We start from the raw sequence: 15,494 nt of genomic DNA, 5'->3' as shown, positions 1-15,494 counted from the left end.
TCGTTGATTCTGCTGCGTTTCTGACTGAAGGCACTCGAAAAAATCGAAGAATATTAAAAACCCGTGTGGTTGTCAAATATTGACCGATAGTATGCCTCTCCTCTATTATACATACATCTTCCATGACAGGTAGGAAAGCGAAACAAAAGCTGAAAGCAGTTTATTCGTAACGTAAAAAGATCTCGCTTAAAGGTGTTTATGTTGCGAGACTGTTATCCACTACAACTAACGAAGATGCTCACCTCTAAGATACATTAATCCTCTTATGCAAGAGTCAGAGCTTCAATGAAGTCTTCATCGAGGTCGTTGAAGAACTCTGCAGAACACCGCACACAAACAAAATCTACGAAATCAATTAGTCTCGAGTGTCTCTTTCTGCCTAGCGTTACTTAACCCAAAGCATTTCGATATTTTCGGAGCTTCTCTACGCCGAACATTAGAGACCCGTGACTTTCTATGGAGAAGTGGTCAGCTTGGACTTTCTGGTCAAAATTAGGACTATTCTAGCGTTATCGAATCCAAAGAATTTCGAAATTTTCGGAGGCTTCCTACACCGAGCATTGGAGTTTCTTTGCCGTGACTTTCGACGGGGAAGTGGTCAGTAGCTCAGTAGTTGCAAGTGCATCGGCTGCACCGGTGCGTTGGGGCCGTCAGGGTGACGCCGGTGCCGAGGAGAGGCGCAGAACGTGTTCGATCGACCCACGAACGCGGCCCGTGGCCTCACACTGCGACAGAGTTCACTTCAGTCGCTGTTTGGCCATCGAGCGCGCCGAGTCGAGTCGGGACGATTCGCGCTCTGTCGCTTATCGTTCCTCGCGAACCCTCTTGTGACAGCCGATCCACGATCGTCGTTTATCGCAACGATTGCGTCGTCGGAGCTTGTGCCTAACATCCTTGTGTCTCTGTTCATCGAAAACGAGACGCGAGATTGTTTCGTTTCGCGATTTTCCGCGCGCGAAAGGTCTGTCTCTCTCTCAGTTGCTCCAGGACACATGGGCTCCCAACACGAGGGATGGAGGAGTTAGCGTGATGCACCTTACAGGTAACTTTAGCATCCTCTCTCTACGAGATCTCTTTTGAATTAAACACACGATTTGTAGTTCATTTACTATGGTACAGATATCGAAATTATCAATTTTCTTTTATTTGTTGATTATTTAAAAGAGAAACAAGTCATTCGTCTACCATTCGGTGGACAAATACTTTTAGCGACATGTTGAAATTAATTTGTGTGATTTTTGGTTGTTTTTTTGACACTTTTATGTAAGTTCTTGGTTTCTGTTACACCCGTTAACTTAACATTCAGGCTCTTGTTTATTGTTTGAGCATGAATTATTCAATTTATATTTAATGTCTGAAGTAAGGACGAAAGTAGAATTCATAATTATCAATGAAATGTTATATTTATAAAAAGAATTTTTATTGATGTAAAAGCAAAGACAATATTAAAAATAATATAGTTAGAAATAATATTAAAAGGAAGATTAATCGATAGATTAAAGAAACACACAAAAACACTAATTGCCATACTTGAAGAGAAAAAGAAATAATAATTAATTTTTGTTATGTCCCTATGGTTTTTTTTTTAAATTTATTTGTTTAGTTGCGGGATTGGGGGTGGGGTGTGCGATATAGTTTTGTTGCTGTCGACAGCGCGTATGTTCGCGAGCGTCGAGTGGAAAGGAATGGGATCAACGAGACGTGCACAGCAACAAAAAGTATTGAAAATTCAATCTGCTAACGAGGAAATTTATTTTAGGAAAGCAATTGGCAGATCGCTGGGAGAGATAATTTTTCAATCATTTTTGGGATAAACGTTACGTTCGATCATCCCTATTTTGGATTTTAATCTACAAAGAAGTATCAAGTTCTTGTGTAAATACTATTAATTAACATGTTACACGAATAAAGTTGAAACTTGTGTTTGTTTATATACTTCATTTATTACTAAGTATGCAATATGTTATCCAAGTAGTTATTTTTGTAAACAAATCAATCGCAATTGATTTCATTTTGCTGGAATATGGTCTCGATTATGAGAAAAGTAAGATTCTAGACAAACTTTGTTGCATCGTTAAGCTCTTTCCATTACTAACTTTTTTCTAATTTTAATTAGATCTTCTATTGGAGTCTATTCGATCGATACTTATTTAAAATTAGACAAAACTTAGTTATACATTATTTATTAGTTTATGTTGAACTAGTTTCATGGATGGTTAAAATGCAATTGCTGTTTCAATAAGATGTTTTATTTGTCCCTTGTCGCCAGACTGGATTAACGTCGTTGAATGATTGACCTTGATCACTAGGTGGCAGCCGAGATTCAGGGATACAGTGTAGTATATGTCAGACGTGGCAACTGCTTGTAAAAGTGTCTCATTTAATTTGAGCTAACTGAACGATATTTTTAGTTTTTCTGTCCGTTTCTAATATAATGCAATTGATTTTTCTTTTTCTTTTAATTCACTTCAAAGGTTTTGCAATGTTGAAGATTTGTTTGGGTAGCATATGCTTGCTCTACTTTTTCATCGTCCTTATTGCGAAATCTTGCTATGCACGTACGATCACGTTTATAAGCCGAGCTATAAATCTACAAAGTTTACCATGTCAAGATATACTTATTGACTTTCTGCTCAAACTACACTCTACTAGAGGGGTATAACGCGCAGCGTATCAAAATTTCATCGTCGCAAAAGTTTGTAAATGACATTTTATGTGACGCACTTATTTTCACGATCTTCATTTCGAAGCGGCCGAAATGCCTAAAATATTTGACAATTTGATCGAGAGATATTTATACGGTTCAAGAGTTCCTCGTTAAATCGTGCAATCATTACTGGGGCGTATTTTCAACTTTGCTCTTCGAATCCAGCAATTACCGTAACGGTTCGACTTGTTAATTAAATAATAATAGCCAGAAGTAATTAATGGCTGTGGTGTGGCTTGTTTCCGCAGGCGTCACGCATTCAATGTTTCGGCGTACGATATCGAACGAGACTCAACCTTGGTACTTGACAAATCAGGAATAATGAAATCCTACTTATTACATTTGCAACAGTATGTGCCACGTGCGTGTAAAAAGTTGAAATTTAGAAAAGTAGGAACTTAGCTTTATTAACGAAAAATTTCCATCCACTGTTACAATTTAAGGTCGAATTGGATCAGCTTTGACGTCAATATCAAATGAACGGGACGTTTCAGTACTAAAAATCTTTTTGGTATTCAAGCATAGCTCTTCGGTTGAAAGACGCGACCTTTTCATATTTTAATTGAATTTCATCGATTTGAAGCCTTAATGAAACATTAATTCTCGCAATATGAATTAAAAAAATGAAAGCAATCATCATTGAATCCAGATGCAAAGAGGGTGACGTTGCTCAAATTGCAAAACATTGTTTTGACTAATATAGATACATAATTACGTCGGTTCTCCGAACGATACACTCCGCGTATTAAGTTTCTCACTATCGAAAGCACGTGAAACAATGTTGATCGACTGTAGCCGCGTTCTGGCGAATGTGTGACGCGTAAATAATAGAGGAGGCGGTGGCAATCACGCGACCCAACGTGCAGTTCGCCATGGTATTAGGCTGGTGTAGAAACAGCAAACATCCTTGCAAGTTCAAAGGCCTGCTCGCGCGAGCCTCTGTATGTAGATACACGCGCGTGTTTGGGTTTACGCTTTGCATTTGTGTGGGCGTGTAATTCCATTTTTTAATCAGACGATGGATCAGCGATCGATGGCAATTTCGAGCGAGTTCTCATTCCGCGGGGAATTTTAAAGTGTGCCCGATGGCAGTTCATCAACTTCGCGGAGTTTGCTCTCTTCGCAAAGTAGGATGACGGTTCGTGCAACGTTCCGTGGACAAAATTATTTAGTAGACACGAAAATACATTCCTGTTGTGGTTTTTCAGTTGCTGCACAAGCTATTTCTACGGCGAATCGATCACGTTTGAACTTCTATGCGGGGGATTTTTGTGACATTGGATTATCCTGTAGTCTACTTGAAATTAAGGGTGGTTCGCGTCATGGTTGTTTTAGTATGGTGAATATTTTAAAGATGCAAGTCCTCGAAGTTTTGGGCGAATAAGGCAATATTCCAAGTACTCCATCGCCAATAATATTTAATTATCTTTCCTACAAAGTAAACTTTGCTCAGCATACTACACACAGTGTATAAATAAATCGAGGTTGCTGATCGACCATTGTTCAGGAAAGTGGATATGCGAGGACTTAAAATAACGTGTCGATGTTAGAATAGACTTTTTTCTTATTGACGCAAAAATAGGCTGTATAGTAAGTATTCTTGTCATCGATTAATCGAGAAGATGTTAGCGTAGCTTCGATTGGTTTTACAGGAAATTGAGTCTGGGATGTGGAGTTTAGATAATTTTGTTGGACTTTTGTTGATTTTTTTGGTCTTTCGTTGAACGTTTTGACGCTTTTAAGTCGATGTAAATCTGTACAATTGCACATTGTGCGGTTAATGTAAAAAATATGAGGAATTTATCATGACCAGAAGTATTTGCGGATATAGGAGACTTGGCAAACAATAATCCCGAGGTTCGCGTGCAATATCGCGTTAACATCCGTGCCAAAGTATTACAGTTGTTCAATGGTATCAACGACGGTTTTACAAGTATTTTCGCGAAACCAAACGGTTCACTGGGTTACGTAAATGTCGACGCAGCAAATACGACTTGGACAAGTTGTACATACAAGTGCTACAAACGGAGTTCAGAATCCAGAATGTGTTCAGCATTGATTGCAACTGTATAAAAAAGTAACACAAACTCTTCTTGGTAAATTAGAAAATTTTGTTAATCTTGCAACGTGCAACGATAAGGAAATTTCAGGTTTAAATTCCAATTAGAGTTGTCGGCTTTAACAGCTTAGCAATGGAACAACTTTCATAGCAAGAATAGAGGAATTTCAGGTTTAAATTCCAATTATCGTTGTCGATTTTAAGATTTCATTCGCAACGTTTTCTTCCCCGACGTCTTTGCGAGATTCTGACCGTTTGTAGAAAATTTAATTGGTCTCTTGGAATGTATCTTACATTGTGGGAATAAATGTCAGTATTCGAGAACTCATTACCACGTTCGCTGCAGTAGGAAAACATATGTATGTCGTGTATTCGTATCGTGCCTTCGTTTCGTGCGAGCCATATTTCATTCAACCTTCCTAATGTGCTAAAACGATATCTGCATCTGAAATGTAATTTCGTTGGAAAATAATCTAAGAGCCTACTTTTCCGATATTACAACGTATACTTATCGAGTAAGAAGCGTACAAGAACGAGCAAAGAGGTGGAGAGAAAATTCTCTTTGGTCAAGCAACGAGTCTTCTGGATAAAAAAACAATTGTTTAAGAGTATTTAACAATAATTATAACGATCTATTAGAAAGTAGAAATTACGCTCTTCAATTTGCATTTTGTTAGAATCAAATCGGACGATTCCTCGCTGAGTTATGCCACCTCAAAGTTTCTTGTTTTCGACAATTATAAATGACTGACAGACGCAGCGGCCTACAGCGTCCTTGCAAGGTCTATGTAATTCCGAGAATAGTAGTAAACACTGGAGTATTTCCTGGAAGGAACACCTCTCTAAATTCCGAGAAATAATAGTAAACATTGTAGTATTTCCTGACAGGAAAACCTTTCCAAGTTCTTTACGAGATATACGAAAGTATCTATTTTTCCTTTCGACCGATTCGGATAAAACTTGGTACACAACGGTTTTTGGGATCGCTGATTCCAAATCCGAATTAAAAATTTACAAATTCAAAATGGCGGATCCGATATGGCGGACCAAAGTATGGAAAAGTGATTCGATTTGGATGAAACTTGGTATAAAGGGGTTTTTGAGGTCGTTGATTCCAAATCCGAACTAAAAATTTAGAAATCCAAAATGGCGAATCCGATATAGCGGATCAAAATGTGAAAAGTGACTGGATTTGGATGAAACTGGGTGTACAGCAGTTTTTGGTATCCCTACTATGTCGGTGTCGTCATGAAAAGTTTCACTTTAAAAATGGGGGAGAGGGAAAATGATAAGAAAAATGTGGAGGCTTTTCTAACGAGTTTGATTCTCTGAAACGCGTCACCGCGTTACAGAATTGCCAGCACGCCTATTTCCGTGCTCTCGTTGTCGCGGTAACGGTTTTGCTCAACACAGAAAAAAAGAGACGAGTTTTAAAGAGGTGGCAGTACGCAGGTTTGCGCACGACGCCGACGTTCGCGGTTGCACAAAAACCTTATGGGAAAAACAAATGAAACCGAAACTACACTCAAAGTGGTACCATTCTTACTACAAAAAGTATAATTACATCTGTAATATTATATTACAAGAATTTTAAAACTTCTACCAATTATTGACATTTGTTTTTAGTTCAAATTAATGTGTGATACCGTAATATGTGTCAAAGAATACGTTTGACGATTTGCAAATACATCCGGTATTTCGCAAAGCGAAAGCCACCCTCGTGGTATTGCTTTACGTACCACTTGAGTATGCCACGAGTACTCCTCTGCATTCCTTCCACCAAGTATGCGAGCGCATATACTCGCAACTAGCATTTGCCCACTCTGGTTTTACAAGCAAGCTTTATTTTTGTTGGATATTTCTTCGAATCCTCACTGCCACGAAAATTTGTCATTTCAAAATGGAATACTTCTCCAACAGATTTCAACCCTCTTGTTCGATGTGGAAAATTGAAATTACAAATAAAAATAACGCGCCCGTAGCTGCCAGTGTCCCTGAAAAGTCATTCAAACAAAATGTTGCCATTTGTTTTCATAGCGTCGCGTGCGCGCATCAGTTATGACGCGTTTGGGAATGGCGTGCACCGGGCAAAATAATTGAACAAGCAGTCATTGCTACAGTCCACCGTCGGCCGACTAGCAAGTAGACAACAACTAATTTAATGGAATATTTAAATGCGAACTGAACGTCCAATATTAGCTGTTTGCATTATTTTTAGAACGAGATGGCCTCGTTACCGAGAATGGCGTACGCTAGCAGCATTTCAGTGAAACGATGATTAAAGTGACATTCTTCTTTTAATTACTCTATTCGCTGTAGTAAAAAACAAAGCGGGGTGCATGCACGAGGAACACGAGCCATTTCAAACATTTTATTTGCCACGTTTCCAATGTTGAGGCGTTGAATCTTTTGTAGTAAATGCAAGATCTGAAACTACTATAGATGTGCTCAATGCAATCACAGCTCATCTTTAAAATTACGAATAATGTTGAGTTTTAAACGACTAGTAATTAAAGTCACAAAATACGCTTTCAAGCGTGGTGGGAACACTGGGATGGTTCGGAGGCAGCTTGCACTTTCACAGATTAATTGCCAGAGAAAATGGAAACGAAAATGAGATGTTTATGATGGTCGTCTCGGCACGATTCTCGTGGACACGTTAAACGAGCTCCCGCCCTCGCGTAAAAGATGCAGAATGATATTAGGGAAGCACAGCGAACCCCCGGCGCTAGTAAACGATTCAAGAAAGCAGACGCGAGGTAACGGAACGCTGGTACTTGAAAGATAAACGCACAATTTTTCTGCTACTTTGTTCGCCAGTTATCAAGTAAAAGACTTCCGAGGAAGTCGCCCTAGGGAACTTGTTTCCATCCCCTCGAAGCGATCTCGTCGAGGGTTGCGACATGGATTCTACGGATCGCATGGGTTTATTACGCGAGTGTCTTTTTATCGCTGGTTTCCACACTTATTGTTTGCACGCATTTCTTACTATTTTTTTCAATTCAGGTGAACATTTTTTTGGCGAACTCTTTCACAACGATTTTTACAAACTTTTCCAAAAGTATCAAGTCACGTTCGAGCTTCTAGAAATAAAAATTAATTAACACGAATTATCGAATAATACACAAATTTCCAGTCATTTAGCCACGTGTCAAAAAATGTTCCAAAAACTGTTGCATTCTCAAAGTGTTTGAGCTTATCCAGAAACCCCCAGCGATGATTGGAGGCATTTTGGGGCAATCGAGTCGGTTAAGGTCGCGCGCGACCATTATCCCGCGTTAGGATCAATCACGAGAATCCCACGCGAAATTGATCCAACGATGAGGAGAACGTGTTATTCTGATTTCTGTCGGACAGATAACATGCTCCTGGCTGCAGTGCGTGGACGGAGCTTGGTGGAATAGTCGGTGCTCGTCGATTCACAGCGGCTGGGAATCACTCGGCAGCTTCGTCCTTTCCCGACGACAATCGAGGACCATGAAGATATCTTCGAGCCTCCACTCGAGGATCCTCGCCTGGATTTTCTGCCTGTTCGCTGTTCTCCTGCTTCCTTCCAGAACAAGTGAGTAGAACCGATCGATGGGGAAACGAAATTAGAGGGTGCAAGATTACGCGAGTGTTGCAGTATACTTGTACGCATTTGCACGATAGTTGTAGTTCAATAATTGTTACTGAATTACTTTCGCTAACCTAGACTTAGACTTTTCTGATATAGACTTAAACTCTTCGCGAACAGAGAACAATTTTTAAAGGATGTCATGCTTGGTGCACTTAGCACGGCTGTGCAGCTGCAATGCAGAGAACGCGAATAAAAGTTTGACATACTGTGGCCTTTGCAATTACATCACGGACGATCGTTTAAGACTGGTATTCAGGGGAGACTCGTTTCAGGCGCCTTGTGGGAAAACTGCACTGACTTCCTGGGTGAAACGGTTAAACACGGTCTCCTCTATGTGCCAGGACCTGCGGTTTGCAGTCTCTGTGTTTGCTATCATTCGGAGCCAATGTGGTGTAAAGCTATCTACTGCACGCCACCCTACGTAAGTACGCCCATTGTAGCAAGCGTTACACCTCCACCCTCTTCCACTTCTCTTTCCAAATGTTTTTATCTGCTGAAAGCGAGGTACCAAAGTATTTTCATGTCCCACGTTTCTAGCTCAAGTTTCGGACTCCTCTTGAATCGAGCGTTTCTGAAAGAGTATCTTGTTCTCTTGATGTACATTGAACCGTGGACTGAATAACGAATAACGTGCAGGATGTTCCTAGGAGCAATCCAACAAATTTTCCAAAAGGTCCCGAAAGGTTCCAAAGGTCTTTTATTAAATCGTATGAAATAGATTCAATGGAGAACTACGTCTATTTAAGAAAAGGGTGTTTTTTAACTTTACTCACAGGTTCATTAAAAGTTACGAAGCATCGTCTCATGCTATTCCAATTGATTTACATCGGAGTTTATTTACAGAGTTCTCGAAGTGAATCTAGTTTCACGAATCACTCTCTACAAAGAAATCTTCGTTTCCTTGAAGATCCGTTTGCGAGAATATTTCCTAATAATTGGAGTGCCGAAGTTATTAAGAAGATCGATATACACCTGTAACTAGAACTGGGTTACCCATTTATTATTTACATCTACCTTCCTTTTATATTCCATTCACTCGCTATTATCTCACGTGTCAACCGAGTTTTTTAAACTGTAAACTTCGCGATCCATTTAGTAAAATACACCCTACCGCTTTCGCCACCAATTTACACGACACCTTGCGTATTATGGCTGAGAGAAATAATTCAACCGACGATGATCGAGGTTCGATGCTGGAGCGAGAAATGTTCGAGCCTGAACTTTTCCATTTTCCGTATTCCCTCTCGCCTCTATTCACTTATTATTCGTCGAAATACGCTCGGGAACTAATGAACGGGGCTGCATATGGGTCGTTGGGAAAAAGAGAAATGTTATTTCAAGCGTGACGAAATTGAGCCGCATCGAGGCGCACGGAATCGATTACGCGACACGGATGCGACCGGTGTAAATGATTTTAATGAGCTCGCTTTCCGCGGATGAGAATTACGGATTCTCGACTGCCCGGGTCGTCGTTGAATCGTCGGGAAAATATCACCGAATTAACGGGTCAATTACTCGTCACTCGTACGAACCAAAGGGGGCGAGAACGTCTTGTCCTCGAACCCACGACGTCTCCAACCCCGCGGCCCGTGAAATTGCCGGATAATTTTAATTAAATCCCGAATTAAAGAGTCCACTCGACCCAACGTGTTTTCCCTGGTGACCGTGGCGAAGCTTCTTTCAATTTTTACACCACCGAAACCTTGCGAGAACCTTCCCTTTGTCAAAAGTGGCCTAATCTTCTAACGCGTTACAATATTTTTCGGGGTAATACGTAAGGATTCGCTGAAACAGCACGCGTATCGATGGAATTCCGTAGTATACGATTGAATGGAATTGCCAGAAACGGAAACGGTCGAGAATAATCGTTATAATTCGAAAACGTTCGAGCGATAATATAATTTCCTGTGAGAGGTAATTGATTCCTGGAGGAAACTTAAATCACTGCGTCATGGAAAACGGAAGAAGACGTTAGTCAACGCCAATTTTGCCTGAGGCGGTTAAGACAAATTCAGTTGACATTGCTTCCTGAAACTGTTTCGACTCGTGGAGTCTATAATGTCAACCCTCGCACTACAAAGGGGGCGTACTTTATGCCCTAGATATTACTACCCACGTAACGTCTTTTTTTTCGAAAGATAAGTTTATCACGATGTAAGTAAAAAGCTTGATAGATGAAGTGGGATTTTAAAGATAAGTAGAGTCGATGTTTTCATGTCATGCTAGGTGGTTTGTAAATCGGTCGTAGATCAAGAAGCTTTACCAAAGACGGCCCGCATAAAGTCTCGAAGTGTCGAGGAAAAACCAAGCTACGAATCTCCAAGCTGAATTACACGAAAGTCAAAATTCAATCGCAACATAGAATACTGGTTACTTAGGGGAATATGTATATTTCAATTCGCATTCCTTCCGCACGAACCGATTCGTTCGATCGATTCGCGTGAAATACGGACGGGAAAATTGAAATGCAAAATCCACGCGTGCGGGCGACACTTTAGATGGAAAATTTGATAGCAAGATTACCGTATATCGATTTCCAAGAAAACTTTAACCTAACTACGAATCGAGTTATTTTTATCAAAGAGGCCGTTTTCCTTTTCGTCCGAGTACAATTTAAAATGCACAAGCGTTTCACGAAAACTTGGATTCTTAATAAGAGCATTTTATTTTCATCTTGTGCTTTTTTCGACGCCTACTGATGTAGGTAAATGTACAAATTTCTTTTTACAGTATTATTTGACTACAGATAATCAAATACTCGAAGCTTATTTATACTATTCAGACTACAAAAATGGAAAGTGTGCAAAGTACAAGCCGTTCGGATTTCCCCTGTGTGACTTTAAATCCCAGCAATCTCGCGAACGTCACGCAATGAATATCCAGGGTACAACGCGCATTTTCATCCGATCCCGTAATTTTTTTTTTTTTAACAGCGTTTGGTCGATTTCCGTTTTAATCGTGTGGTAAACGTAAATTTGCCCTTGCAACTGTCTGACATGAAAGGCTTTCAGAGAACAAGCCCTAGACTGAAAACGGGTAAATGAAGTTTAGAGTTTGTGACGTTGGAAAGGGTGTGAAAGTCGAGCGTTTTAATTTGGTAGCAAACGTTAATTGGAAACGCAAAACTACGGTTCGGACTGTGAAGTATTCGATTTCGAAATTTGATTAGAATTATTATGGTAGAATTCAACGATGGAAGCTTGTTTGTGTGAATTAACGCAGCAATTCAACAATGATTCAATTACAGGTATCGTGGCGTTTTCTAAACTCTATAAAGATAATAATAACGCGTAGTTTATTTGTGTACTCGAAACAAGTGTAACTTTAACTTTCGTCGATGCTTTGTTAGTTACGGTCAGGAATTCGCCTGGTTGAAACGTAAACAGCCGCCTAAGGTTAAAGATTATTTTCCTTGAGGGGCCAATTAAAGACGCTTCCGTGGCTAAGTAGGTGTAGCGTTTTCACGAATGTTTCTGTAAGCAGGAAACTAACTTATTTACGAATCGACGTAACGCGATTGCCGTCGCTGGTAATATGGTTAGTAATCGCTTTATTGAATTTTCACTTACCATGACATCGTCAAGTCACTTAACGAGATTTTTTTACCCGCGGGACTTTGTGCTGTCATAACCTGGCGTGCTTTCTGAGCTTCCGTCCAGGCGCCAAGCTTTCCAACATCTGCATGAAATTGATCCTTCCTTCCGGTAGAAAATCATAGAGTTAATTTGTACCTATTCGAGCGTCGCTGTATCGAAAACAATCAACTTGGTTCAGGGGATATCACGTAGAAAGCAAACCACTTTAACGCGAGTTACGACGTGGCTGTTAGTATGTTAAATATGAGAAGGATTTTTAATTTATTTTACTCTAAAAAAAAGTCGTAGAAACACTACGTTCCCTTTTACTTTACAATGTTTGAAAAGAGAAAATGACACAGATTTCTCTGCAAGTACAAGGTAGGGTTTGATCGTAATCTTGGTTGGGAGCAATCGTTTAACTTCCGCTTAAACGCCTCCGAATCACGTAGTACGCGTGTTGTTCCCGTTGCACGATATCCAGGCCAATAGCCCTGCATGCGACGAGTTTTATGCTAATCTTGGGCAATTACAATATCTTTCTACCGTTTACAAGAAACGATGGAACTGGCAGTTGTGTGCCCGTCGACTCAAGGATGCTCGAATCTTACAATAGTTTCAAACGAATATTTTCACTAAAAATACTCTCTTTATTAAATACAAGTAAGACACGCTCGTTTTTAATTTGGAAAAAGCTCATAAATCCTAGCCACTGTGGCTTTGTGCCTAATGGACAATGCGAATGTATTTCAAACTTTTTGGCAGCGAGGCACGTTTCATCGTAGCCTATTCACATTTTTTTTTCTGTAGCTCTATACGTATTCTATCGTTTCTCCCGCGAACAGGAATGAACTTTTAAATAATTTCGCATAGTTGCCCACGATTAAATGCTCAATAAGATACGAGGCCACTGCGGATGAATTGTGCGGACTGCAGCAATAGCAGACGCAGCATCGAGTCGTTTTTGGGACGGGCTACACTCTTGGTTTGTGTATTTGTTAATGAAATTAAATATTTAAATATTAAATATTTGTATGTTCCATATATTTTTATTTCGTCTTGCACGTACGGACAATCCTGCCAGCCGCAATCGAGAGATCTGTCTCAGTACAGAGTTGGCATAAGGCGAAGTGCAGGCTTCGAGCCAAGGATTCATAGGTGTCAACATGTGTATGTGTGTGCATGGATGTGTTGCTACTCGAGTTTTCTTCTAAGGACCCGACGCGACGGTCTGAAAATATTCTCCTGAATGCGCAGCTCGACATCGATATTTCGCCTCCTTGATAATACATCGAGTACAGATGAATGACGCGCGCACTGATACGATTGATTATATAAGATGCTTGTACAGTGGCTTTGGAATGTTGGGATACGCCCCGAGGCTTAAAATTAACGAAGGTGACTTGATGAATATTGGGAGCCGAAACTTCCTTCTTTTCGAAAAGTGGTTACTTCAGATTGTGACATGAATAAAACATTCTGTTATACCCATTCTGTCTTTAAAAGCAGTTATATAATAGTGAGTGAATGTTAGAAAAGATGAACTGCGATGGTAACTCTGTAATCGTTACGAGTATCAGCCCTGAACTTTCTGGTTGTATCTTCTTGCATTTTGGTTTACATCGCTGTGGCAGATAGTATTTATAATCAATCAAACACACGATGCACTCGAAAACTAAATACCTCTGAAACCAATTTTATTCCAAGGCTGCCAAAAAGAATCGTCTACTCATCTCATGTTTAACCGCCTTTGGATGCAACGCGTCAAGCCCAGGAACACCCTTGACGACTTTAAGCCCCTTAATTACTTCTATAAAAGCGACGCGAATTCGTTAGGAATCGTTAAAACCAATTTCTTGGAAATTATCCTCCAGAGAATGGAACTCTCAAAGTGAAAAAGAATCGGTTGTCTCGAACGTCTGGTTCGTTTGCTACTCTATCCCGACCTTCTATCATCTTTCCGTTCCGCGTGGCCTGGATTCCCAAACGCTGGAGCGTCGTTCCATGGTAATTGACCGACAATCGATCTTCTGTCACAGAAATGCAAGAGGTTTCGAGTTGGCGAACGTTGCTGCGAGTTCGAGTGCCTGGACGGCTCAGACGAGGAGTGGACCGAGTCGGACAGGATCATCGCTGCATCCTCGGGGATCCAGAAGCAGAGTGCAGTTTGGATGATGGGTTTGATCGCCTTGCTGAAGGCGCTCTAGTTCTCAGAATTGAAAACCACCCGGACGCGTCAATCAGAATGTCAACGACGGTGAAGACGAGCACCAGGGATAGGAGAAGGTACAGTGTAGTCAGGGCTGGATTAAGGCATGGACTTTAGGGGCTACAGCCCGTGAACCTTCACCAAGAGTCACCTTCGGGCTACGGACTGTTTATGTATAATATTCACGCGGATGCTGGACGTCGGGTCAGTTTGACCCATAATGATATTATTTCTGTACGCATTCAGGATGGAAGTTTTAGATCAGATTTTTACATTATTACATTTTTAAATCACTTTGATTTTATGTGTAGGGGCAAATTCTATTCAGTTGGCATGAATTATTTTCCTGAATATAATGTTTATTTTTCTTACTTCGTATCCTCTTCAGGAATAAATAAAATACATTCACTCCCAACGCACGAGTGTAGAACGGAGCTAACTAACTTGGATTTGCCCCTGCAACTAAAAACACACTCGAAAGTGAACTGAATTCGAATTACTTCTTTGTGTTTGAAGAAAGAAATTCCTTTCAGTTTTAGTGATAATAAGAAATGTTTGAAGGTGAGAAAACTATATTTGCCAAGTGTTATATAAATGAATAGTCTTGTAAAAATAAATTTAATTTTCCTTTACCATTTTTGTTTTCTTTTGATATTATTATCGGGGGCCTCACAGTATCTGTAGCCCAGGGGTCTACGAGATCTTAATCCAACGCTGGGTGTAACAAGCTGACGATGAAACGACGCGTTTAGTCGGATGATTATGATCCCTTGAGGAGGAATGCGTCGCGATCATGGAACTGGGCTCAGGCACGAGACCGTTTCATGTTTCGAAGGCTGCAGGTAATTGCTCTTTCGTTTTTTGTTGTCGAATACTTTGCGATTCGTATCGTAGTTGGACGCTGATTAATCCTTTGCAGTTGAGATGGGATTGTAGGGGATCGGGTGGTACGCTTATTTTAGTTTAAACAACTCAGGATGAAATTATTATGGGGTTTCGTAAGGATAAGACTGGCAAGAAACTGTAATTGTTCGTAGCTCTTCTGTTGACTTGGTTTCTTGGTCAGTTCACGGATTAAAGAGACTAAACGGTGTCGAGTAATTTTTGCGTAATCGCAGACGTCATTGAAAATGTCTCAAGTAATACGATGCCTTCCACAGATCAATGTCTCAGCTTTGCACAGTACATTCATCGCAAAAGAACTCGTCCAAACTATAAGTAATAGTTGTATCATAGTCCAAACTATAATTAATAATGCAATGGAATTTTATCGGGATGAGAATTGTCGTAACGATACGAATTAGACCAACCAGCAACACATTTAC

General features: G+C 40.2%; 1 protein-coding gene across 1 annotated transcript; it reads left to right on the top strand.

Moving 5' to 3' along the window:
• The first annotated feature begins 723 nt into the window (after window positions 1-723).
• LOC128885285 (uncharacterized) lies at window positions 724-14,801 on the top strand. Its single transcript, XM_054139265.1, has 4 exons — window positions 724-1,042; window positions 8,124-8,328; window positions 8,658-8,806; window positions 14,000-14,801. Exons 2-4 carry the CDS (start codon window positions 8,244-8,246, stop codon window positions 14,165-14,167), a joined length of 402 nt encoding a protein of 133 aa, XP_053995240.1. The 5' UTR covers window positions 724-1,042; window positions 8,124-8,243; the 3' UTR covers window positions 14,168-14,801.
• Window positions 14,802-15,494: the final 693 nt, after the last annotated feature.

This window comes from Hylaeus anthracinus, unplaced genomic scaffold (genome assembly GCF_026225885.1).
Source record: "Hylaeus anthracinus isolate JK02 unplaced genomic scaffold, UHH_iyHylAnth1.0_haploid 11981, whole genome shotgun sequence".
NCBI classification, from domain to species: domain Eukaryota; kingdom Metazoa; phylum Arthropoda; class Insecta; order Hymenoptera; family Colletidae; genus Hylaeus; species Hylaeus anthracinus.
Note: the sequence above shows the minus strand (reverse complement) of the source record. Positions and strands in the feature narration are given on the sequence as shown.

Coding starts and splice junctions, on each gene's coding strand:
- LOC128885285 (XM_054139265.1), top strand. CDS start 8,244: ATGAAGATATCTTCGAGCCTCCACTCGAGGATCCTCGCCTGGATTTTC. Junction 8,329..8,657: donor CCTGCTTCCTTCCAGAACAA/GTGAGTAGAACC, acceptor GACTCGTTTCAG/GCGCCTTGTGGGAAAACTGC. Junction 8,807..13,999: donor TCTACTGCACGCCACCCTAC/GTAAGTACGCCC, acceptor CTTCTGTCACAG/AAATGCAAGAGGTTTCGAGT.